General features: G+C 37.3%; 1 protein-coding gene across 1 annotated transcript in view; it reads right to left on the reverse strand.

The window, feature by feature from the left end:
* Positions 1 to 25553, reverse strand: part of LOC150091105 (neuroligin-4, X-linked-like) — a 641407-nt gene that overhangs the window by 208474 nt on the left and 407380 nt on the right. Inside the window, exon 2 of the mRNA XM_090374313.1 lies at positions 6294 to 6443. Coding sequence (XP_090230439.1) covers positions 6294 to 6443 — 150 coding nt within the window. The remainder of the gene's footprint in view (positions 1 to 6293; positions 6444 to 25553) is intronic.

Genomic DNA, 25553 nt, shown 5'->3' on the forward strand with positions numbered 1-25553 from the left:
ATTTTCATACTGACTTACACCTATAGGTCTTCTTAGCTTTATGAGAAGGTAGCGTTATAGTCACTGAACTTCTGAAGTACAACTGTTGCTCTTTGAAACGGACGAAGGCTCGTGTTGAATTATATTAGCTGTCGGCTATCACCTTGCCTGTAGCGAGCTTCATAATTTGCTCGTGTTGAATTCTATTAAATTTTAATTTCTGTAGTTGTAATCTGCACATGACCTCCAAAATTTTAACAGAAATTTTATTTTTATCTTAATTTTCTTTAATCTTCGTAACAGTAGAATCTATCTTTTATTGGCTCATGGCACGTTTGGGCAGATCCAGTAGCCCAGATGGGATAATTCCTAAAGATTTTTATACTCGGCGCTATTGTTTAGTCTGTCTCTGGCAGAAACCGCCCATTAACATGGTTTTCTATAAGCATGATATATGCATATGCCTGTGTTCATTAAAGATCTGACAAATAATAGCAGTTCTAGAGGTGCTATCTAATTCGGCCTCAATATTTATATGATACAGGCTTCTTTTATTTATTTATTTTTTTGCGATTTGGAGATCAGTCCATCAGATAGCTTACCATTCTCCCGGCGGCCACGTCCTCATTGCTTTGGTTTGCCTCTATATAAGATGGTGAATACACCAGCTGGCCACAATTAAAGTGTATCTATTTAGAGCTGTCTCAAGTGTGATATAATGGAGGAACTACAATGTATTTTCTTCGGAGGATGCGTGTTCCATTCCTCTCTCTCTCTCTCTCGTAAATACGGAATGGAAGGCATATGATGCTGCAGATAAGGACACGTTGTGTTGGGAGCACAGTGCCGCTCTCCCTTTCAGCGAGTGCATTGATTATGAATCTCTGTAGCAGAAAAGAAGCAGTACACCAGCAGAAATCCGGAATTACAGGTTTCGCACTCACAGAAAAAAAATATTCGTTGACAGTGGTGTACCCGTATCGTGATCAGAAGCAGGACCAGCATACGTGCTACAGCAGGCTGGATTTTTCGCGATTGAGTTTTTTTTATGGTTCTACGTGTACAAACTCGATCGCGAAAAATAATTACTCGTACAAGCGGATGATACCAAAGCCACTGACATTTTATCTAAACTTTTTATCACGAATGAAGGTAGACAACTAATGGCGAATGAACATCCCTTGTGAAGATGATCTATATACACTTGAATGGGATTGCGAACACCCAAACTGCAGGACTTTGACCACAGAGCTACTGCATGAAATACAAGAAATCTCCCATGAGCCTAAATTCGCTGTTTGGTGTGGTTTCGGTTATCTTCATATACGATTTGAAAGGAAATCTTCTAATGCAGGTAACATGATATGAAGATAACAGAAAGAACGCCACTCTGCGTGAATTTAACGCACAAATCTTTGTTGGACAAGGGATTTCGCTTTCCAAAATAAACAGGCAGAATAGCAACAAACTAAAAAGAAAAATTTTAAATAAAATAGTAAAGTAAATCACAAATAAGTAATGGGGAAATAGTACCCTACGTTACACCAGCAGATTTAGGATTTTTTTTAAAGAAACAAATGGAAATAAAGCTTAGGACGTGCACTTCTTGTGAGCAACTAGATCTGGCGGCAGCAACAAAAGAAATAAGACGGAAGATTCTGATTGGTGTGTACTTATGCCGGACCTCTGTGGAAGTTGTAGACTCTTGGCGATCGGTGAATTTCCACTTCGGGGAGTTATAGGGAGCTAGAGAGGCTGTCACAACCCCACTCTTTCTGCTCCTAACGTACGATATTCCTTTAACCCTTATCTATTTTTATTTATTTATTTTTTTGTTATGTTTATTCACTTTACTGCAACTATCTGATATCCCACCTAAAATATGCTGCAGTTGCACCTTATGTGTTAATAAAAATTAACAGGATCTCGAATTCTATTAATTAGAGATTACCAGATATATACATGTTCGGTATTTTCTCAATTTATTTACCAGACAGAAAGCTCAAATATAGGAATTTCCGGATCCAAACCGGACGCATGGCAACAGTCGATGTTCACAACATGTTCGACTGCTGTAGAGTGAGATTTGTTTAGCAGTTTTTTTTTGTTTTTTTTGGGAGGATTTACATAAAGAATATGGGTTAACTTGTTGACATGATATTTACCACAGTGGCCTAGAAGAATATTCTAAAAGGGGATAAAACGTTGAGCTGTTTCAAATTAATCGCAGTGTTTTTGAGGCTATGGAATCAGAATTGGATTTAATCTCCTTATGGACCAATAAAACATACGATGAAAATTTGGTGGTCCGGCGTTTCCTTCTCAAGTAATGCTCAATCAACCACAGCGATATAACTTTCTGTAGGGAGGGGGAGAAATGTCGAATCTACACTGATTCCAAAACTTTAATTTGAAATATCAGAAAGTACACTGAAAATTTCGTGTCGATCTGACTTTTTCTCTCTGAGTAATGCCTAGACATCGGAATCATACTTCCTTTTTATACAGAGATCATTCGAAAATTTATGGAGAAAAAAATCTCGCAATTTTTATCGTTTCGATTTTAATTAAATTTAGGTTGGCTCGAAAATGGTTGCAAAACAAAGTATAAAATCACATCCGAATTTGCAAAATTCGGATGTGATCTTTAGTACTCGAAAGGCAAACTATTACATAGCACTTTCGCATTCAGTGATCACTACATTCAGTTTGTGGGATGAAAAACCCATAGTGGTCTACAGCACTGAAAATTCCACTTGGACTTCCTGCCATCGTAGAAGACAATGAAACCCAGATATTTTCAAACTGAAGGAACGTGATACTGTGTTTATATATATGGTCACAGAAGACACGAAACAATATTTTATAACACTCAAATCGTGCGAATAACTGTTATTTACTTTTAGCCTATATATTGAAAATTAAATCATAAAAAAATCAAATCAATAAAATAGATTCAAGTAATTAATATTAATATTAAACATTATTGTGCCACAGAACAAGAACGGAAAGAAAATGAGAAGTTGCAGTTAAAAATATGTTTAATGTTACGTAAAAGTACGTTGATATTCACACGAACAAAAAAACACAAGTAAAACGTTTTTTCTCTGTGGCACAAGATTTTTTAATATTAATATGAATCCAGAGCACAAAGGCCATTTTACTTATATTCGACTAATTATTTTCACTACTGGCTTTAAGCAATGAACCTTATGGAATCGTCTCTCTTTACTATTCCGACGAACATTTGGTGTATCTTCACCAGCTTGTTGGAACTGCGTGTAATAGCATCTCTTTATTTTTCCCAAAAGGGGGAGCACAAGAATATTAGGGATAAAATCCGCTGTTTTATCTATAAAACAGAGTTTGCTCTTTGTTAAAATAACATTGCTGGATGAATAAAATTGAGCATCACTACTTTGGATAAATAAAGTCGATTAAGTTATATTTGCGAAGAAAGATGAAGCAAAAAAAAAAAAGAAAAACTTCTTTTCTTTTTTTCTTAATTCATGGATTCTTTATGAATCTTTTGGAAACTTCAGTCAAATATTTTCTCCATTTCTGTGGATTCAGAAGGAAACGTTAGACAGATGCCTCGATTGATAATCCTTAAGATGGATCGGAAGTTATAAAGAAACCCTTTTGACTGCTCTGTGTACTATCAAAAAAAAAAAAAAAAAGCTGAGTTTGTGTAGCTCTGAAAATTCCACACAACGCATAATTTGCATTGTTCTTATAGATATGTCGGAATCAAGGTTCGAATTGGCCTTCACATGAATAGTAAGAAAGATTATCAGTATAATCAGACCATAAAGAAATTTCTTAAAAATTATTATGCAATTTAATTAAAAAGCTTATTTTCTCTGCAAAGTCGGAATAATTTACATTTGTCTACAGAAAAAAATAAACAAAAATAATTATTTCAATTTTTGTAATTCATGGTCTCAACAGAGATTAATAATTTACTACGAATTTAGTACAAGAGGCATGAAACATACTGAATTGACAGCAAGTTATAAGCTGATAGCTGTCTATAGCCTTTTCTTACTTCTCGTCTCTACTTGAAACCAATTTACATGAAAGGATGCTACGAAGTGTGGCTGACGTGAGCCCATCAGCAAGAATGACACCTGTGTCGTCTATCTTCTTGGAGATGTCGCGCCGTAGGTTCATTTGAATATGGTAATTGGCTCCATGATCCATACACACATACTTTGCTTGCTACTCTGGAAATGCATTTTGTCCGCAACACGAATGGTATTGTAAAAGTGGATATTACTTATTCAGCTTCTGGCATAAGTATCGGATTTAAGCACGTGCGCGCGCCCACATGCATTACCACACCCACACATCATTTCCACATGCACACAAACATACATATATATACACAGACGTACGAATCGCAGTTAGTCTTCATCTTCATATTCGAGGGGATGGAAGAAAGACCGAGGAAGAAAGTTTTATGCGAAATTCTAAGGTTTATGAAGAAAAGTGAGGAATTCCTTAACTGAATTTATTTGTTTTAATGATCGCTGTATAATGATCTTAATGATCTTACACTGTACTTGCACGGTGTTAAGAAAACAAAAATTAAAAAAGCAGGGGAGTATTTATAATCAATATGTTAAAGCGGTGGGTATTCTTCAAATATATATGTTTTGTTTGGGCGAAAGGGCAAGGATAAAAATCCTGAAACAGATGTTTATTACAGTACAGGCGCTACCCAAGGGCCATCAACAGTGCATAAAAGTTACTTCTAGATGTGAGAAGTGACATTATTAGCTCTTCAGTAAGCCTGTTTCTGACAGAAAGTTACCACAAGGCTGACATGTTTTGATGTCTTGTTTGGCATCGTCTCTGAGAAGAAAGATACGATGAATTGGATGTCTGTGGCCCTTGGGATAATTAATGGTCTCAGCACTGTACATTATATTGGACTAAAACATCTTGAATGTGGTGATGATTTAATAATTTATAAAATTTGATCGATTTTTTCTTTAATATTTTACAATTAATATAAAATAATGAACAGAAATTAAAGGGATAAATAAAAGATTTTCTGGCATTGGATAAATACTCCTTTTGCACTCTATTCTATTAATTTTGTATTCTATTGCTCTAGTTTTTTTGTTTTTTTTTTGCGATTACTCTTACCCAACTTTAATCTTTCATCTAAGAATTGTAGTGTATTATGTCGGACAGGAATTCCCTTGGCAAAGAACCGAAATTACAGTAATTTCTTCTTTCTTTTTATTTTCTAATGAACGTTGTTAAAAACTTTTTTTAAATATTTCTACTTAATGCCTATATCAGCACTGTATGCTGTGATGTGATCAGCTATTTTGTACTGCATTTAGAACTTCTATTGTTGTTGATGAGGAAATTAAAAGGAGCGATATGGGCCAATAAAGTGTTAAAAGTCAATGAACATTTCTTAAAAGGCATCATTATAGAAGTAAAATCATAAACAAAAAAAAAAAAGTCATGTGTGTGAGCTGCAACGTTGTGGGACAGCCATCATTAGGTGATGTGGCATATATTTCCATACCATGGGGAAGTTGTATACTTGAAATAGAGTAAATAAATAAATAAATGACATCATTTTTACAAAGTCTCATATTGTGAATCCCTTCACAACAAGTAGCCCTATTTTTGCACTGCGAATAAGAAGCGCTTTGCCGAAGGAGAATTACGTACACTTATTTGTGAATATTTTCTAGCTTGAGGCTTTCGCTCTAAAATGTATAGAACTTTTACTCTACACCTATTGGTACATCTAATATTGTTGAATCAAGCTACAACTGGGTTGTCAGCTCGTGCAGTTGGCTGTGCCTTCTCGCCCACCGATAAGGAAACGTAATCTTTGAAATGGTGCCGCTGGGTGGTGGTGGCGGCGCACAGTCGAGAAAACGTAGCCAAATACCTCTTAGGGGTAAGTACTTCTTATTCGAGGCGAATGAATAGGACAACTCATTGCAAAGGGATTCACAATATGAGACGTTGCAAAACGCATTCGTATTCAATATTCCACAGCTTCTAACCCGCACGAATTTCCACTTAAGAAAATTATCTGAACCATTATTAGTATGATTGATGCAGCATTCCTTTTATGAAGAGGACACCTCCCCTCGCAAATTTTGAAGTGCCTGTATCTCCTTAAGAGAAATAAAATTTCTATCCTTTTACTTATATTACATCACATACTCTTTTTTTTTTTTTTTTTGTTTTTTTTTCAGCTTATTTTGGTTTTCTGGAAAGTGGCACCAAAAATTTATTCCACACAAATATATAAATATCTAATTGTAAATTCTTACCTAGAACACCTAGCCTGTAATTTACTGTCACCACTACGACACTGCCGTAACTAGCCAGCACACTTCCGTCATATGGGTTACCCGAATTCCACTCATATGATTCGCCGTGGATGAAAACCATAACGGGTAGCTTCACTGGTTCTCTACCAACTGAAAAAAACAGAACAATTGATTTTAAATAAAAAAGAGAGTTCATTTTCAATAAAACTTACAAATTGCATAACCTATAATATTTAGGGTTTTACAGTAGAATTGTACTTAGAATTCTCTTATGTCGTCGTAGCTGGTTTTCATAATAATAAAGATGCTTTAACTTCAAATTAGAAAAACGTGTGGTATTTTTAACCAATAAATAAACAGCTTAATTAAATTAATCGCCCTTGCACCATTGAACTTACAGCACATGACGTATTTAGGTAACTACTGATGTTACCGTATCAGAGATGAAAGGGAAAAAAAACTAATTAACAAACCAACCAATATAAAATAAATATTAAATTAAACAACGAAAACCGATTCTCACCTCGGGAAAGTCCCTTGGCCTTCCACAAAGTTGCTGCTATACTGCTGCCTATGTAAGGCAAGAAGTCTGCAGAATGGAGATCCATATCTTTTGATCCATGTGGGATTTACTTAAAGATATAATTACCATCAGGGGTAAAGGAAAGGGTTTTTGCTTCCGTAAAGGTGAGTACAGTGGTCTCAGACAGTTTTTAAATTCTGTACAGTGGGATCAACTGACGATGTTACCAACAGTAAATTCTAAGTGGGAAGCATTCAAGGAATTAATCGTGGATGCTACTAAAGTTTCATACCTATTAAGAAATATTATTCAAGGTTTAGGCCTAATTAGTCTCATTAGTTCAAATGAACTAATGAGACTAGTAGCAGAGAAGAAAAATGCATGGGATGCATATAAATTATCAAGCGACTTAGAAGCCTATGGGAGATATAAGGTAAATCAAGTCACAAAAGAGGTTAGGCAGGCGAAGGCAGATTACGAGAAATCTTTGGCAAAAGATGCTAAGAAAAACAGCAAAGATTTCTTTACTTATATAAACTCTAAAAATAAGGGGATGAATCTGATTGGTCCACTTCACATCGATGGTCCGACTGTTGATGACCCTGCTCAGATAGCAAACAAACCGAATGAGTATTTTGCATCCACATCCACACGTGAGGAATTATTAAGGTTTGAAAATGGCAGAAGGTTATCAAATTGTAGCAGGGTACTTAATGATTTTGTAATAACTGTGAGCAAAGTGGAGGAGAAATTGTTGAAGTTAAACATACGAAAAGCACCTGGGGTGGATGGGATCTATCCAGTTATATTAAAGGAGGCGGCAAAGCAACTAAGCAAACCCTTAGCCATAATTAAGAATGAAAGCATCCTTGGACTCAGGGGAGGTTCCCACGGACTGGAGATGTGCAAATGTATCTTCAATTCACAAAGGGGGATCGAAGGGTGACACCAGTAATTATAGACCAGTTAGTTTAACTCCTGTTCCGGGTAAAATTATGGAGTCACTGGTTAAAGATGCATTGCAGAATCATCTAGACAAGACTGCAGCAATAATTCAGACACAGCATGGGTTTGTTAAGGGAAAGTCTTGTCTGACAAATTTGATAGGTTATTATGATGTGGTTACAAAGGAACTGGATGCAAAAAATAATTTTGATACCATATACTTGGATTTCAGGAAAGCTTTTGACGCTGTTGTGCATGGAAGACTACTGCACAAATTGGAGCAGAATAGTATTAAGGGTAAGTTGCTACAATGGATAAAATATATAGGATGGTTAAGTGGGAGAGAGAGAGGGTGGTAATCAATGGGTGCTGCTCTTCGTGGACTAATGTTATTAATGGAGTCCCACAGGGTTCGGTGTTGAGTCCACTGTTGTTTTGTATATTTATCGATGATATTGATGAAGGTATATCAGGCTTAGTGTCGAAGTTTGCAGATGATACAAAGGTTGGCAGGGTTGTTAATGACAGTAATGGCAGTGTGCTACTGCAACAGGATCTAGATAATTTGGGCAGATGGGCTAAGAAGTGGCAACTGAAGTTTAACATTGACAAATGCAAAGTACTGCATATGGGTAGAAGTAACCCGAGGGAAAAATACCAGCTGTGTGGTACTACACGTAAGGTGGTAGAAAATGAAAAAGACCTGGGAGTAATTGTGCAGTCAGATATGAAGTTTTCTGAGCAATACAGACAGGCTGTCAGGGCAGGTCATGGGGTTTTGTCAATGATATATAGGAATTTTGCTAACAGGGAAAAGGAGGTGATTGTCCCTCTGTATAAGGCAATGGTCAGGCCACGCCTTGAGTACTGCGTACAGGTCTGGAGGCCTCATTTTAGGAAGGATGTAGATTTACTTGAGCGTGTACAGAGAAGGGCAACAAGATTGGTGAGGGGAATGAAGGGATCCTCTTACCAAGAGAGGCTTAAGTTCTGCAAATTGCAATGGCTGGAGACTAGGCACCTGCGCGGTGATCTGATTGAGGTGTATAAGGCCTTGAATGGGTTGAGCACGCTGAATTCTGATGGGATCCTTCCACTTGTTCAGATTACGAACCTAAGGGGACATAAATTCAAATTAAGAAAAGACAGATGCAGAATAGATGTGCGGAAATTTGCCTTTAGCCAGCGGGTGGTTAATTGCTGGAACAAACCTCCATCTGTCGTTGTGGAAGTTGATAGGTTGAATAAATTTAAGGAGGAACTGGACAGGCATTTGGAGGGAATGGTGTGATTTTTTTTTGGCTGATGCTGCATAAGCTCATACACTTGCTTTCTTGCATCACATGCCACTACTACTACTACTATCCCCAAATGGTCATATTTCCATAGTGAGTTGTCGTAAAGCAGCCAAGCGTTCATTGGTGCCCAATACGACTTATTACAAAGCAAACTGAGAATTAACGTATCAGCTAAAAGACTCACATGCACGAACTAAAGTACGGCAAATCCTCTTCACTCTAACTTAAAAAGAAAAAAAAAAAACATACAAAACGAAAGGATGAAAGGAAAATTTTTGAGTCGACCAATGGAGAATCGAAAGAGCCGAAACAATTGCAAATGTATAAAGTAAGATTATGAGATCATACTATCGAAGATAAAGGGTCATCAATTAATAAACAAAACGATGTTAATTAATTAAGAATAATTTCTACACCAGAGATCGTGCGAAAATGAAGAAGAGGACCTTTTCTCCAGAGATCTAGAATCAAGGAGAGGACCTTTTCGAGGGTCACCAGGTGTAGGTGGTCCCCTGAAGAATCCATGCCAGTGATTCCTTTATTCTTTCAGTTCTTTCCTATTTCTTTGGATTTTGTTTATTTTCTTTTTTGGAAGACAGCATTTGTCTTCCTGATGAAATTCTGTATTCATCTTGCTCAACAAACAGCAGCAGCATCGCTCCAATTTTGCGGAAGACTGAGGAAGCTATCAAGAGGTGTGAACAGGCTTTCGTTGTTTGATTTAATATTTAATATATTTTGCTTGGTTTGTTAATTAGTTCCCCCCTCTCTTATGTGGCAATAATAGTACTTATCTAAATACGTTACGTGAGAGTTTCAGCATTATTAATTTCACATAGTTCAAGAGTGATTAATTTAACTACACAGTTTATTTAACAGTGAGTTAGTGATGAACGGTTTTGCTCAAATGCGCTTCCTTAATCTTGCGGATTTATACAGGTTTATGGGTATATTTACAATTCTTTCCGTGCTTGTGTGTACAGGTTTCTAGTCACCCATCTTCAGAGCCGGTTTATTAGTTTGCGAAGAGTTAAGAATTACGGAATAACTCAAGGGGTCCATTTCCTGATCGTAGGTTTGAAAACGGATGCAAGGCCGCCAGAATTTACTGATGTCTGAGGTTGGATTCAAACCTAGAATTTCAAGAAGTGACCAATAGGCTATGCCACTATACTGACAAGGCAGTCTTGTTCCCATATTAACAAGAATGTCTCTTTAGGACAAATATAATTTCAGCATTAAATGTACCTCTACATCCGTAAGGTATTTTTCAGTGCCGCGCTCAAAAAATTGCACCCCTCACAGCTAGCACGATGGTTATGATCGCTCTTTTTCCACAACGCGTGGAAAAAGTCTTAATAGGAGGGAATTTTATGGACATTTTTCATATTATAGTCCTGTTAGTCTCGGAAGGGGAGTGCGTGATTACCCACCCCGCTGGTTTTTCTTCCTGCAAAATACATAAACCGACCATAGGCTGCACACAATTTGTAGACGCAGTACTTTATTGCCTTAGTTTCCGAAGTAATAAATTTAAAAGTCAACTAAAACTGTAACTTGTGTTTGGAAAAATTTATGTTATTTTGTTGACAATGCCATATGGTTTTATTCGATAATTTGTAGTCTTTTGAAAACGGATAGCCTGCTTAATATATTTGCGATACACAAACTCATATGGTACATTTTAATGTATCTTACTACTTTGTGTCCGATATGGGTTGCCAAAAGAGGGTGCATTGACATACTTAAGATGTATCAAAAAATATAAACACAATATGATATAGCATGCATCTTTTCACTCATTTTAAAATTTGGTTAGATTAACGCTAACCAAATACAGCTTGAGATTAACGTATTGGGGTTTTCTTTAATTTGAGTATTATTTTCTGCACAGATGTAGGTTCAATCCACAGTAGTTTCTCTGGTTGTGGCTACACTCAAGTTTCGTTATGATCCTTTAAAAATGTTAGTGGAAATAATGCACGATGTGGCTTACTTTTATTTACAATTATCGTATTTCGTTATACTGTATTTAGAGATAAAGCTAAGTAATACTCGTTCTACAACTACTGTATATAAGGTGAGAACAGTAAAGAATATGTATGAATACGAGTCCAACTACACTGAATAATGAGGACATTATCCTAGAGGCTCTTGTAATTATCTCTTGGCTCCTGGGAAAGAAAATGACTTTTATTTTTCAGGAACACTAGACTGAAATGCTAACACTCGTTTAATGACTACCCACAATACCCGTTACCCGTGATACTTTAAAAAGTTTCATAAATTCAGTCTTCCCAACAGTTTTAAGAGTGACAAAACAAACCAAAAATTATAATGCATAAACAGGGGCGTGCAATGGGATATGAGCGCATCGGGTGATTTATGAAACGTTGTCATCCCGTTCTTCTAGCTTCGTTATACAAAAGAATGAATGATCACAGTCTCGAGATCTAGGGATAGTTAAAGAGCAATCTGCATTCGTAGATGATTTCTCTATGAATAAATAATTGTCTCGGAGTCCCTTTTCATAAACGAACTAAGCAGAAAACTAATTTTATGACTAAATTCTGACGTCAAGGTCACTGAGTTAGAGTTTATTATTATTTTTTACTTAAGAATAAGAAAAAAAATTCTAGAAAAAATATACAAACTTACTTCACCCTAACATTTAATCAAAATTTTTGAACAGGTTCGCATGCATTTTTCTTACGAGAAAAGAAAAAAAAATATTGTATTTATGAGTTTTTACTAATGCTTAAAAAATATTGAAATGCCTATCCTAAAAACCTGACAACGCTTCCAAAATATATTTATTACACTTTTTTGTTAGCGACAAGCAACAGTCTTGAAAATTATAAGAACGGAAAAATATCACCAATTTCTACCTTTTCCACTTTTATAAGTTATATCTACTTATTATCCTTATTATGCTACTTTTTATTGCGATTTATTTTATAATAAGGAAATGGCTCTCTGGAATCTTTTCATTTATTTAAATCGGGAATATGTAGCAGCTTGTAGTTCGTTAAGGTATAATATATATTCAGGAAATCACAGAAAAAAATAATATGTTAATATTCCATGAGTGCCGCTTTTGTACAATATAGTTTTCGATATAATTTTCAATATAATTTCGATATAATATCATTTAAATTATATCGAAGTGTTGTTTTAAAATGATTCAAAATGAAAAGGGATATTAAATGAACATTGAAATAGTGCATCTCGATATTTTCAATATTGATCAGTACTCAAAATGAATGAATTAAAAATTAAAACTGAATGATATGTATTAAAAAATTAATGCACCCAATCACTCCATAATACCAGTTTTTCCAAACATCATAAATATCGTAAATGCGGACGCATCGAGTTGGGATTGTTCCTTGCCTTGCTGCATGGGCTACTTTTTCCGTTTGCATGCGGTAAAAGTAGAAATAAGATATAAGTTATGGGAAGATCTCTACTGCTTTCACCCACGCAGCGACTCGATCGAAGAGAAAGTGAAGAATTTCTCCGGCCACTGACGGAATTAAACCCAAACCTCTCGATTTGAGTGACAAGTGACGAAACCACTGCACTGTGATGGAAAAAGCAGTAGCATTAGAAATTAATAGACCTGGGTGTCGAATTTGGAACAGGAATTGCATTACATTATGCAAGTCGATTACCCCCTACTGGTGAGGCTCCGCCCCTCCATATTCCGGAGATTACCCATGAAAAACTGTATGCAACCGAGCATGGGAGAGTGTATATACCTGACAAAGCCAGGAGGGTAGAGCCCTCAAAAAATTAAAGGGCCACATAAAACGAGAGTAATATTTGACTATAGACTACCTAATATGATTAATCACAAGAGGGGTTTTCTTCTCAGAGAGAGATCTTATGATTAATCATGGATTCGTTCATTAGTAACATCAGGACTTGAGAAGTATAATAAGGTGAAGAAAGTTGTTTCTTGTGGAAACCAATGAATTGCCTTCCTGTTCTATTGAGGCCATGTGGAAATACTTGGGTGTGAGATTTTCTCTAGAGGATCGATTACAGATGGGCGTTGATTTACAAGATAAGTTAGACAAATTAAGGAATGCTCCAATTAATCTTCAAAGCCGTCTGTTTATTTTGAAGACCCTTCTTCTTTCGCAACTTTTTCATTAACCTTTTCCTTGCAAGAACAACTGCAGAGTCCTTAAAGACTCTGCAGTAGACCTTAAACTAACACTAGTAGTACGTCAGTGGTTGCGATTACCTAAAGATGTAATAATATCCTACATACATGCGGTCCAAGAGATGATTTCCAAGAAGGCTCGTTTTTCTGGTTTGTATTATTCCTCTTCACCCTTCGTAAGGAAGATTGTGGACTTACCTGTTTTCAAGCACGAATAGAGAGCCATTGACAGTTGACAGTTCTTTATTGAAGATAACTGGATTGTGGATTCTATTAGGAAGATGAAGAACCGTTAGAGAGACTTGATGCGCGACTTCTGTTATGGGGATGCTTTCAAAGAATCTTCAAAATCGCGTTCCCAGCAACTTTGGGTTAGGGATGGTTCTTGACTCTTATCCAGCCACGAGTACATTAATCTAATTAAAACCAGGATCAATGCTCTAACAACATTAGCCAGAAAATCACGTGGCAGGTCGGATGATAGAGCTTTCCAGAGCTGGGTGCCAGGTTACGGAGTCCCTATCACACGTTGCTGAACGATGTTACCGCTCTCATGGTGCCAGAATCAAAATACATGATGCATTTGTGAAGACCATTGCGAATCGTCACACCAGAAAGAGTGGACGGTTTTGAAAAAGCCCCACTATCTACAGTTGATTGGTTGAGGAATTCCGAACTAGTCTGTATTCGTCGTGATATAGAAGATGCGGATATAGAAGATGTTCCGATTGAGTGGGGTGCACTGTTCTATTACGCAGGAATGAAGGCAAATAAGAAAAGACGTCGCCTTTTATCTGGTATAAATCGTTTAGCCGATTCAGAACGGCTGTAATATTTTGTTTATCGGTATAGTCTCAATATCGGTATAAACAACCGCCATTTCCGCTGTGGCTCGTAGCAGGGAACACTCTCTGAGAGAGGATGGAATTTAGCAGGTAGAGCAGTGTATCAATAAAATATGGGCCGATTTACTTTACGATAAATATGGAACTTTATCTACGCCAGAAATACATACCTCCCTGAATTTGAAAGAGATTTATATTTATCTCATTTTTTGCACTTCGCAGATGACGAATGCTAAAAGAACATAAAAGTCTGATAAGGATCCTTTAAGGGGATTTGGATTGTTTAATTTTTCTCATGCCGCTACTCTAGAGATGCTTCCATTAACCCAGAATTGTTGTTGTATCCCCCATAAAAGTGCCTGATCTCTTGTAATGTGAGATATCCTCGAGAGTATAATGACTCTGGAATGCTTTAGAACGCATCTTTAGAATGCATCGCGATATAGGCATAGAGCTTCCAGCTTGGTTTTGTTGTGTATAAAGAAAATTTTGTAAGATTCGTGTCGTGTTTGGATTGCAAAGTGACAAGTATGTAGAGGAAAAATTGCTTGTTTCTTTGATTCTGGACCGTAGTGCATTAGGGAACTTTAACAACTATGAAATAAATGAAAATATTAAAAATAAAGTGAAATTATATAAAAAACGACAATAGAAGTAAACAACTAGAAAGAATATTTTTCCTTTAGGTCCATGGCATGTCCTGTTAATTTACAAAGCGTTTCCTTCAGGCAGGAAACGTTTCTTAAATTAACAGTTTTATAAAACGTCATAATTCCCTTCTTTACTGGCATCCAGATTTTCATGCCATCGATGTTTTAATAAAATCCATCTTCTCGTAAAGTCCACGGTGGTTACGACTCACGATTGTTAGAAGAGAATATCGTCATCTTCATACGACTCAATGAAGCACAAATGAGCCATCTCTCGAGATTAATATGCACTTTCACCTCACTTTTAACAGCGATTTAAGTTCTGATGCTTTCACAACGGTGATTAATAAACCTCCCAAGTGCCTTAAGGAAAAGTAATGCTTCAGTGAAATTCTTTAGCAAAGTGTAGCTACTGCTTATGCTGGTCTCTCTATTACTCAAAGGAGAGATTGAAAAAAAAAGTGCTAGAAAGTATGCCTCTGTTCTTACACTTGCTATTTTTCTTTAGACGTTGGGCCCTTAACTTAAATACATATTTTAAATTTATATTTAAGTTGGGTAATTATGTTTGAGTATTTACATAAATATTTATATTTTACATTAGTATATACTAAACTCGAACTTGGCCGTGGTGTTTTAAGTTTCATTAAACGAAGAAATAAATGCAGAATTAATCTCTGCATTTACTTCAACTAAATCGGTCTACAGGCTTATGACATAAAATATTTTAGCATGAACTTGGCGCTTATGGCTGCAGATGCCGCGCCGCCATAACGACACAAATCAATCGCCCCCCCAACCTAAAGTACTTTATATTTCAGAACTGCGGGGCTCAATCTGCTACTCAAAATCTGCTCTCCATAGTGTGCTAATCTTGATCGTTTATCGATGAAGTTATAAAGAGAACTGAAAAACGTTACCGCTGTCAAGATAAATTGTTTAACTTTATGTATACAATGGGTGAACAGAAATCATGAGATACCAACTAGTAACTGGTAGGCCGACCTTTAGGCCGGATAAGAGCAGTCCATTCCAAGGCATTGAGTCCACTAATTCACGAAAGCGTTCCACATGTATTTCCATCCATACTTGCTGCACCGCTGTCCATAATTCCGTCGCGTCAATCAGCAGAGAGACCCCTGCTGTTGAGTAGTCTGGTGAATATGTCAATCGACTTTATGCGATACGTTCATTATCAACAGAATATTCTTTGACAGAGTTGCCAAATCATAATCTTGATGAGCTGTCATATGGGTTCAATATGGGAAAATCCAGCTGTCACGAATTTTGATAATATATAATGCCCTGTCTTTATATTATGGATTAGCTTAGGTAAAGAAAAGTGTTCGCAAGGTCGATTTGTAATTATGTAAGTGTTCTTTTATAGTAGGCTGTACAAGAACACTTAGCCTTAGCTGTGTCTAGAGTAATGTTAGGAGTTTTAGTTAATGTTAATTCACTCATCAGTAAAATGAGTGGATTCCAACTCCTGGTTAGGATAAAGCTGACATTATAGGGCTAACGAAATGTAATGGTATCCGGAAATTGGGGTTGATGAGTGTCATTATAGTTTGTCTACGATACATTTAGGAAGGCAGGGAAGGTAGAGGGAGTGGATAATATAGGGTCATGATTCTTATCAAAAGCAGTCTGAAAGCGATGATCGCCCTTGCAGATTCGGAAGTTTTGCATACTAGTCATATTCTGTGTGGGTTTGAGCTAGTTGGAAGCTAAGGTATACTGGCAGTGGGAGTAATCTGCAGATCTTCTGATTTCGAAGGTTATTACAAGAACCTTTATGAGCAGATGGAATGAGTGAGTGTCAAAACATTAACCCTTGCTCGCCTATTCCATCTGCAAATTAAAATGACACAAGTGTCATTTCAATTTGCAGACGGAATAATCGATTAGTAACAAATTCAAATCACATGTGCCATTTGAATTTTATCCTAATTGATTGGAACAATTGGGAGAGAAACTCTGCGAACTAATTTTAATCAACTAGATAATTATTATTTGTATCATCAGCACGTTAGGAAAAGTACTAGAGGAAAGAACATTCTGATATTATCTAAGAACTAGACAGTATCATAGGATTAACAGTGAAGGAACCATTAACAAGAAGTGAAAATGAGGAGGGAGTTGCAATTGTTAAAGGCAAAGGAACTGTTCTAATTTCAGGAAAGGAAAATGTGATAGCTTAAAGTGCTATATGGCCTCTAGAAACTGGAGAAATTGCACACGGAGGGTGAATATATTACAATTATGGAATACCTTTGAAGTAATAATCAGAGAAGTCATGACTACATATATATACCATTAAGAAAATATACCCGGAGAAAGATTCCGAAACGGATCAATACAGATATGGTAAGTCAAGAAAAATAAAACAATAAAGAAAAGAAGCAGAAAAAGATGTCATGAGGAAAGGTATAACAATGCAAAGTACTGCAGCGTATAATAACTACAAGTTGATCTGTAATAGTATCAGCAAACTCAAGTAAAGGACATTCTTATCAAAACTAAAGAACTAAAATGGTCTTGGGCAGGACACATAGCTCGAAGACATGATGACAGATGGAATAAGAAAATAACAGAATGGTACCCAAGAGGAGCTAGAAGAAAACCTGGAAGACAAAGGCGGAGATGGATAAATGAAATTCATGAGTTTTTGGGTAGTAAATGGATGGCCAGTGCTGAAAACAGAAGGAACTGGAAAGTTGCTGGAGAGGCCTTCATCCTGCAGTGGATTGAAAATAGCTGATGATGATGATGAGTATCATCGAAACAGTTAGGCTGGTAAAGGCTGATTACGAGAAATCGTTGACTAAGAAAGAGCGAGAGAGAGAGAGAGAGAGAGCAAAAAGTAGGGTTAAGGAGTTATGTATGTGATTACAAAGAAGAATACGATTCAGGACGGATCGTTCTGTAATAGGTAAGCGAATGTCTTAGATAATCCAGCTGGTGTTGTGGATGAATTGATCAGGTACGTCTGATCGATATTTACTGACGAATAGCTCTTGATGGTGAGACTGGTAGCAGCGAATCTTGGAAGAATGAAGAAAAAAAAAAGAGGACATCTAGTACCTTGAAAGGGTCCAAAGACTGGTAACGCTTATGGAGAGATCGGAAAAAGGACGCTCATATGATTGAAGACTTCAAATACTTGGGTTTACCCCAAGTATTTGAAGTCTTCCCAAGTATTTGAAATCCCTTCAAATACTTGGGTTTACCCCAAGTATTTGAAGGGATTCGCAGTTGGGCACCTTAGAGGGCACTTGATTTAGGTCTGTAATGCTCGAGGTCCATATTTTAATTTAGTTCTGTAAGGCTCTTTACTTTCTCCTCAGAAAGAAAAATGAATAATTATAGCGCTAGGTGCCATAAATTTAAATTAAGGGAGAAGAGGTTTACACTGGAATATACAAATTTGTTTAGTCAGCGAGTTGTTAATTACTGGAATAAGTTGCCTCCATGTGTAACTAAGGCTGACTGATTGGAGAAATTCAAAAGTCAGCTGGACAGCTACATCCATAAGGAAAGTAATCGCATAATTTTGTTTCGTTGTTTTTAAATTTATTTATTTTTGTATTATTATTATTATTTTGACTGACACAGCAAAAACGGCTTTTCTTGCGGACACACTGTTCAGGTATATTGTTATGTTATTTGGTTTTTAGGAGCATTAGTAACTAAGGCCATATTGCTCTGGGATATGCGGTGGTCATTCCCTGACCTTTCCGCATCCTCCGTATTTGGTGGTGACGGGCTCGAACCCCGGTCTAATCAAGAAGCGTGTGCTACGCACTGCTTCTCCTTCCCACCTGGCTACGGAGGCGCCACAGGTATATTGTTAATATCACTGTCCACGCTACATCGAACTGCCGACCTGGCTAGCCGGGTGGGTAAAGTGCCTACCTAGCAACCCAAAGGTCGCAGGTTCGAATCCCGCCTCTGGCTTGGATCAAAGTACTGCAAAAATCTTGGGAGGTGCATTATGGCCACAGAAGCCGATGCGCCAACAACTACTACCAAAAAAAAAAAAAAAAAAAAAAACATCGAGCTGAAATGGCACCGGTTCAATTCCTGTCAATGAGACAGGGAAATTTTATGGGCTTTTTTCACTCCGTGGCTGAGTAACTCGATCTCATGCAGAGAGAGCAAGGTCTTTTCCTCCCGGAAGCTCGGATTTGTTTTCTCCAGAAAACAGGCAAGCCGACCAGAGGATACAGGTTCGTTATGGACATAATTCACAAGGGTGGATGAAGGTATTCTCCGGTAACTCTAAAATGACAGGTGATTTTTTTTTCATTATCTGCCTCTCTAAAGGGGGCTACCAAAGGTTGCAACTATGCAGATATTGAACTGTCTGTCAACGCTGATGACTCTTCACCAAAATGATTTCCATAGTTGAATTAATAACCTTCAGCTATGTATACAGCTTTTTATTGAATAAAAGGGTGATTACTTTGAAGGGAAATTCCATCATTTGTAATCAACTTGCATTTTTTTATCATGGCAAGACTTGCATGAAGATTATAAACTGAGTTTATTTCACACGCATATAAGAAAAATTATCTAAAAAGATGGGGCCACTCTGCGATATGAATATAGCAGCAGAAAAATATTTTCAGGAACAGATATTAAATATTAGCCATTCTAGGTCATATTATAGAATTTCAAATAGACTTGACTATCGTATCAGTCATTGCATATTACTGAAATCATATGAACCTCACAGCATCAAATAGCCTGCATACAAAACAGACGGGATAATGCTAATACTCAGATCTAGAACACATACACCAAAGGATCGATGAAAATGATGATTGCGTCATCTTACTGCGTGTGAAGGTCCCAGAATCAAAAGGAGTGGCCATAATTGGGAACTTTGGTTTCCTCGGTATAGCTGCGGTTTACAAGCTAACGTAAATTAAAGGAATGGCACTGCATCATTCATCTCTTAGTGTGATGCATTGCCTCGGAAAGTACTACTATAAAGAGAGGGGGGTTCACGCTGCACACTGTTCAGGTATACTGATCTGGTGTGAATTTAGAAAATGGATAGGGAATAGCGCTTACAGGAAGGCACCACTTCAGCAATCAACTTTGGAGGAAGTATGGTTGTGGGGAGGTGAGACGTTTTTTTCTTATGGTTTGAACTCTGGTCATTGTTCGTGGTGCTTTCAACGAGCGCGGCTATGACCTCTTTGTCATTTGAAAAAAAAAATGTATAATACCTACTCCATGTAAATTTTATGGAAACAGAAATGCATATATCATTATATTGCCAAGCTCCAAAGCGCTTGGCTTTGGGGTAAAAAAAAAACATTGCTGATTTGGCGTTTCTGGCAATGGGTTCAGACTGAATTCCATAGAACACTTTTGACTGCTCTAAAGGAATATTTTCGTAAGACCGACCATTTGAATGTTCAATGTCCAGTAGTTTCCATTTACCTTTCCTACACTACGCTTTCGAATTGTAAGAACTTTAAAATAAAATAAACCACATGATTTATGATGACAGTAAGTTTAAAATATATTCATAATAGCAGAATTTTTATCCTTCCTTTTGTTAACATTAGGCTTATAAATCAAAGTTTTAAGTTGATAAACGAGCAAACCTTTTTTTAATAATCGCCGTAATCTCTCGTGTTTAACGCCTTCACAAAATGTTCCTCCAGTGTTACACGATGCATTAAAGATCACTCCGCTGTTAAGGAGTTGTTATCATCTTCACAAACGTTGTCGATGGAATGCCATCCAATCGGAGGGCGGCAGATACTAGATGAGAAATCTCAAGTGGTAAAAGGATAGATAGACTTGGTGAACGCATAATATCAACCTACGCACCATTCTTCTGTAGACTTAAAAACATGTTTTCATTTAAAAAAACGAAGTAAAATTATCCTGCTATCGGTGTTCAGTTTACCCATGTCCTAAAGGTGTTAAAATCTCGATACTAATCTCTGGCATATTTACATTTTATTGCTGAATAAAAACCATTATCATTAATGTGATCAGTATGTTTTTCACGATTGAGATTACAGACTGATAGGTTTCCTCGAAATAGTAAAACAAATCGAATCGAAACAATAACGACCATAACCCCATAATACTGATCAGCAGTCCACTAATCATACTTTTTGTAACAGATGAATGATTTACAATTTATTCACATTTTATACTACAAATTTTAGTTTACTCGATGGTATTTCACAGGTGTTTCTTTAACAAAAAATGCAAAGGACAGGAATGAATATTTTGTGGTAAAAAAATTATTTATTGACGTCCCGAGAATGAATGCTTTTATCTGTTGTTCCTGATCTGGCAGGAGTTATGAATCCCGAGAGAATCTTTGTCTTATCACCTCTATTGTCTCCATAACATATCTGTCTTGGCTTAGCTAAATAGGCTTCCTTTCTCGTAAGAATGCAGTTCGACACTGCTTTGAAACTAGAGAAGCCTACAATTCTCCTTTAGGCGTGCACTTGGATTGCATTAATCAGAAAAAACGGTTTGGCATAAAGCCAAGGAAATGTACTTCTCTCGTCTTCGGGATAATTTCTGAGAATCCTGTCTGAAAGGAATTTTCGCGCCTTTGTGAAGACGCAGTCACTTTGACAGCAGCAGCGAGTTTCTTAATATTGTATTCTTTTGATTTAGAATACAGAGTCTCACGCAATGTGTGAGTCATCTGTGAAATTATGCAGATGAATCCGTAACTGTCACATAACATAAAGCTTTGGCCACTTAAATGGTTTACAAGAAAGCTTCGGACAAGACTTGTAAGCCGACTAAAGCAGAACAATTCGCATGTGACAAGTGAAATCGATACACCCATTTACCTCCTCTAGGACAAGCAGTTCGACCATCAGAAGATCGATAGGTCGATAAGGATGTAAAACCAAAGAGGAAATACTTTGGTTAGAGGAGCGGGCACATCGCAAGAACAAAGCTTGTGTTCTCAAGAGATTACACTTTCTTAGAAAAAGCTTAACATTGGATTTTATTCCTCACGAGATTAAATGAGCATAAACTACCTCAAAGACTAAGGTATATTGGCTACTAACTGTCTAGCTTCTCATGTATATTTAAAAATAATCATTATAGATGGCGATTTTGTTATTTAGCATTAGCATTAGTAGAGGCATATGATGCAAGAAAGCAAGCTTATGCAGCATCAGCCAAAAAAAACACTCCCATTTCAACCCTCCGTTTGTTCGAAATACCTGTCCAGCTGAGCCTTAAATTTATTTAGGCTATCAACTTCCACAACAAGGGATGGAAGTCTGTTCCACCAACCAACTACCCGCTGGCTAAAGGCAAATTTCAGGCAAATTTCCGCACAACTATCCTACATCTGTATTTCCTAAATTTGAATTTATGCCCTCTGTTCGTGATTATTGTAAGTGATTATTCTGAGCAAGAGGAAGAATTCCATCGGCATTGAGCCTGCTCAAACCTTTCAAGGCTTTATACACCTCTATCAGATCACCTCGCCGGTGCCTAGTCGCCAGACTGGTAATTTGCAAAACTTAAGCCTTTCTTCGTAAGAGCAACCCTTTGTTCCATTCACTAATCTTGTTGCCCTTCTCTGTACTTGATCCAGCAGCTCTACATCCTTCTTGAAATGAGGCCTCCAGACCTATATGCAGTACTCAAGGTGTTGCCTGACCATTCCCTTATACAAAGGAATAATCACCTCCTTATCCCTGCTAGAAAATTCCTGTATACCATTGACAAGACACCATGAGCTACCCTTGCAGCCCGTCTGCACTGCTCAGAGAACTTCATTTCTGCCTGCACAATTACCCCAGGTTCTTTTCATTCTCTACCACTGTCAGTGTAGTACCACAGAGTTGATACGTTGCTCTGGAGTTACTGTTTCCCATATGTAGTGCTTTACATTTGTCAATGTTAAACTTCGTTAACCACCTCGCAGCCCATCTGCTCAACCTTTCCAGATCCTGTTGCAGCAGCATAGCGTCAGTAGTGTCCTTAACAACCCTGCCAACCTTTGTATCATCTGCAAACTTGGACATTAAGCTTGTTATACCATCATCAATATCATTTATAAATACCGAAAACAACAACGGACCCAACACTGAACCCTGAGGGACTCCACTAATAACATTAGTCAACGATGAGCAGTGTCCATTGATTGCCACTCTCTGTCTTCTCCCCCTCAACCATCCCTTTATCCATAGCAGCAATTTGCCTCCAATACCACACTGCTCCAATTTGTGCAGCAGTCTTCCATACGCAACAATATCAAAAGCCCTTCTAAGATCCAAATTTATAATATCAAAGTTATTCCCTGCATCCAGTTGTTTTGTGACTGCATCATAGTGTCCAATCAAATTAGTCAGGCAAGACTTTCCCTTAACAAAACCATGCTGTGTCCGAGCTATAACTGAAGTCTTGTCTAGATGATCTGCAGTGCTTCTTTAACCAGTGCCTCCATTAATTTTCCTGGAACAGAAGTTAAACTCACAGGTCTATAATTACTTGTGTTAGCCTTTGATCCTCCTTTGTGAATTGGGGTCACATTTGCACACCTCCAGGCTATGGGTACCTCCCCTGAGTCCAAAGAAGCTCTCATAATTATGGCTAAGGTTTCGCTTACTTCCTTTTCTGCCTCCTTTAATATAACTGGTTAGATCCCATCCACACCGTGTGCCTTTTTTATGTTTATCCTCAACAATTTCTCCTCTACTTTCCACTCAGTTATTATAAAATCATCTAGCCCACTTCCAGAGTTTAATTCACCTCTGGCATTCCCCTTCCTGAATAACTTCTCATGTGTGAATGTAGATGCAAAATACTCGTTTAGTTTGTTAGCTACCTGAGCAGGATCCTCAACTGTTGAACCATCAATATCCAGTGGACCAATCTGTTTCGTCCCTTTCTTTCTAGAGTTTACATAGGTAAATAACTCTTTTCTGTTTTTTTTTTTTTTTTTTTTTTTTGCATCCTTTGCCAAGGATTTCTCATAATCTGCCTTTGCCTGCCTAATCTCCTTTGTGACTTGGTTACAGACCAGCTTATATCTATCATAGGCTTCCATGTCACCCATTAATTTATATGTATTCCATGCATTTTTTTCTCTGCCATATGTCTCATTAGTTCATCTGACATCCATTTAGGCCTAAACCTTAAACAATATTTCTTAGTTGGTATGTAAAGCCTAGTAGCTTACAAGATAAGTTCTTCAAATGCTTCCCATTTTGAATTTGGTGTTGGTAACATCATCAGTTGGTCCCACTGTATAGAATTTAAATACTGTCTCAGACCATCGTAGTCGCCTTTACGAAAGCAAAACCCCTTCTCTTAACCCCTGATGGTAGATACCTCTTTGAGTAACTCCCTCTTCAGCACACTGTGATCACTGCCACATAGTGGTTCCTTTATCTCAACAATCTTAATGCATGAAGAATCACTACTGATAATCAAATCAAGAGTATTACTCCCTCTAGTTGCCTCCCATTTATGAGGGATATAAATACAATACAAAAGGGAAGGAAACTCAACATGGGGAACAAAATTTTTAAATCAACTAGATGACTGTTATTTGTATCAACATGTCAGGGAACGTACTAGAGAAAAGAATATCCTAGACCTCGACATAACAGGGCTGACAGTAGAGGAATCAGTATCAGGAAGTGATCACGGAGTTCTACGATGGATGATGACGAGAGAGGTAGCAGAAGTAAAAGGCAAAGAAATGGATTTTAATTTCAGAAAAGGAAATTACGATGCCTTAAGGTACTACATGGCCTCTATTAACTGGGTAGATATCGTGCAGAAAATGAATACAATTGAACTGTGGTACGCTTTTAAAACATTAATCACAGGTGCCTTGAATGCGTATATACCATTAAAAAAATACTCCACGAGGAGGGTTCCAAGTTGGATGAATAGTGAAGTTGCCACATTACTTGAGCAGAAAAAGGTGGCATGGAAAGGTTACAGAGCAATAAGAAGTACTGAAGCAGCTATAACAGCTACAAGGTGAGGTGTAATAGAGCCACAGAAAAGGTTCGACAGGCAAAGGCAGTTTATGAGAAATCACTAGCAAACAGAGCAAAGAGGGGGGATAAAGAATTCTTCACATATATAAATGCCAAGAAGAGCAGGACAAACCAGATCGGACCTTTACCTAAGGGAAAGGGGATAGTATTAAATACACCAGCTGCCGTTGCAGATGAACTCAACAGTTATTTTGCATCGATATTTACAAATGAAAAGACTTTTGTGGCAATGGGAAATTGTGGGAGCGAAGTTAAAAAATATGTAATTAATGATATTGAAATTTCGCAGGATTATTTAATGAAAAAACTTTCGACCCTACAGACCAGTAAGGCTGCTGGAGTTGATGGAATATACCCTATAATCTTAAGGGAGGCGGCAAGCGAGTGCATTGAACCATTGAGGCTAATTATGCGAGCATCACTAGATTCTGGGGAGATTCCCTTGGATTGGAAAAGTGCAAATGTATCTCCCATACATAAGGGTGGCTCTAAAAGTGGTTGAAAATTATCGACCTGTCAGTCTTACTTCAGTAGTAGGGAAAATCATGGAGGCAATGATCAAGGGTAGAATTCAGGATCATTTGGATCGAACTGAAATTCTCAAGGATACTCAGCATGGTTTTGTAAAGGGAAAATCATGTTTAACAAATCTGGTTCGCTATTTCGAAAGGGTCACTCACGAGCTGGATTTAGGGAATAATTTCGACATTTTTTATTTAGATTTCAGCAAAGCTTTTGACTCAGTCCCACATGAGCGGTTGCTTTATCAGCTGGAACAGGTTGGAATCACTGGG

This window comes from Mastigoproctus giganteus, chromosome 1 (assembly GCF_048544385.1).
Source record: "Mastigoproctus giganteus isolate SK-2022 chromosome 1, ASM4854438v1, whole genome shotgun sequence".
In the NCBI taxonomy this organism is placed as follows: Eukaryota; Metazoa; Arthropoda; class Arachnida; order Uropygi; family Thelyphonidae; genus Mastigoproctus; species Mastigoproctus giganteus.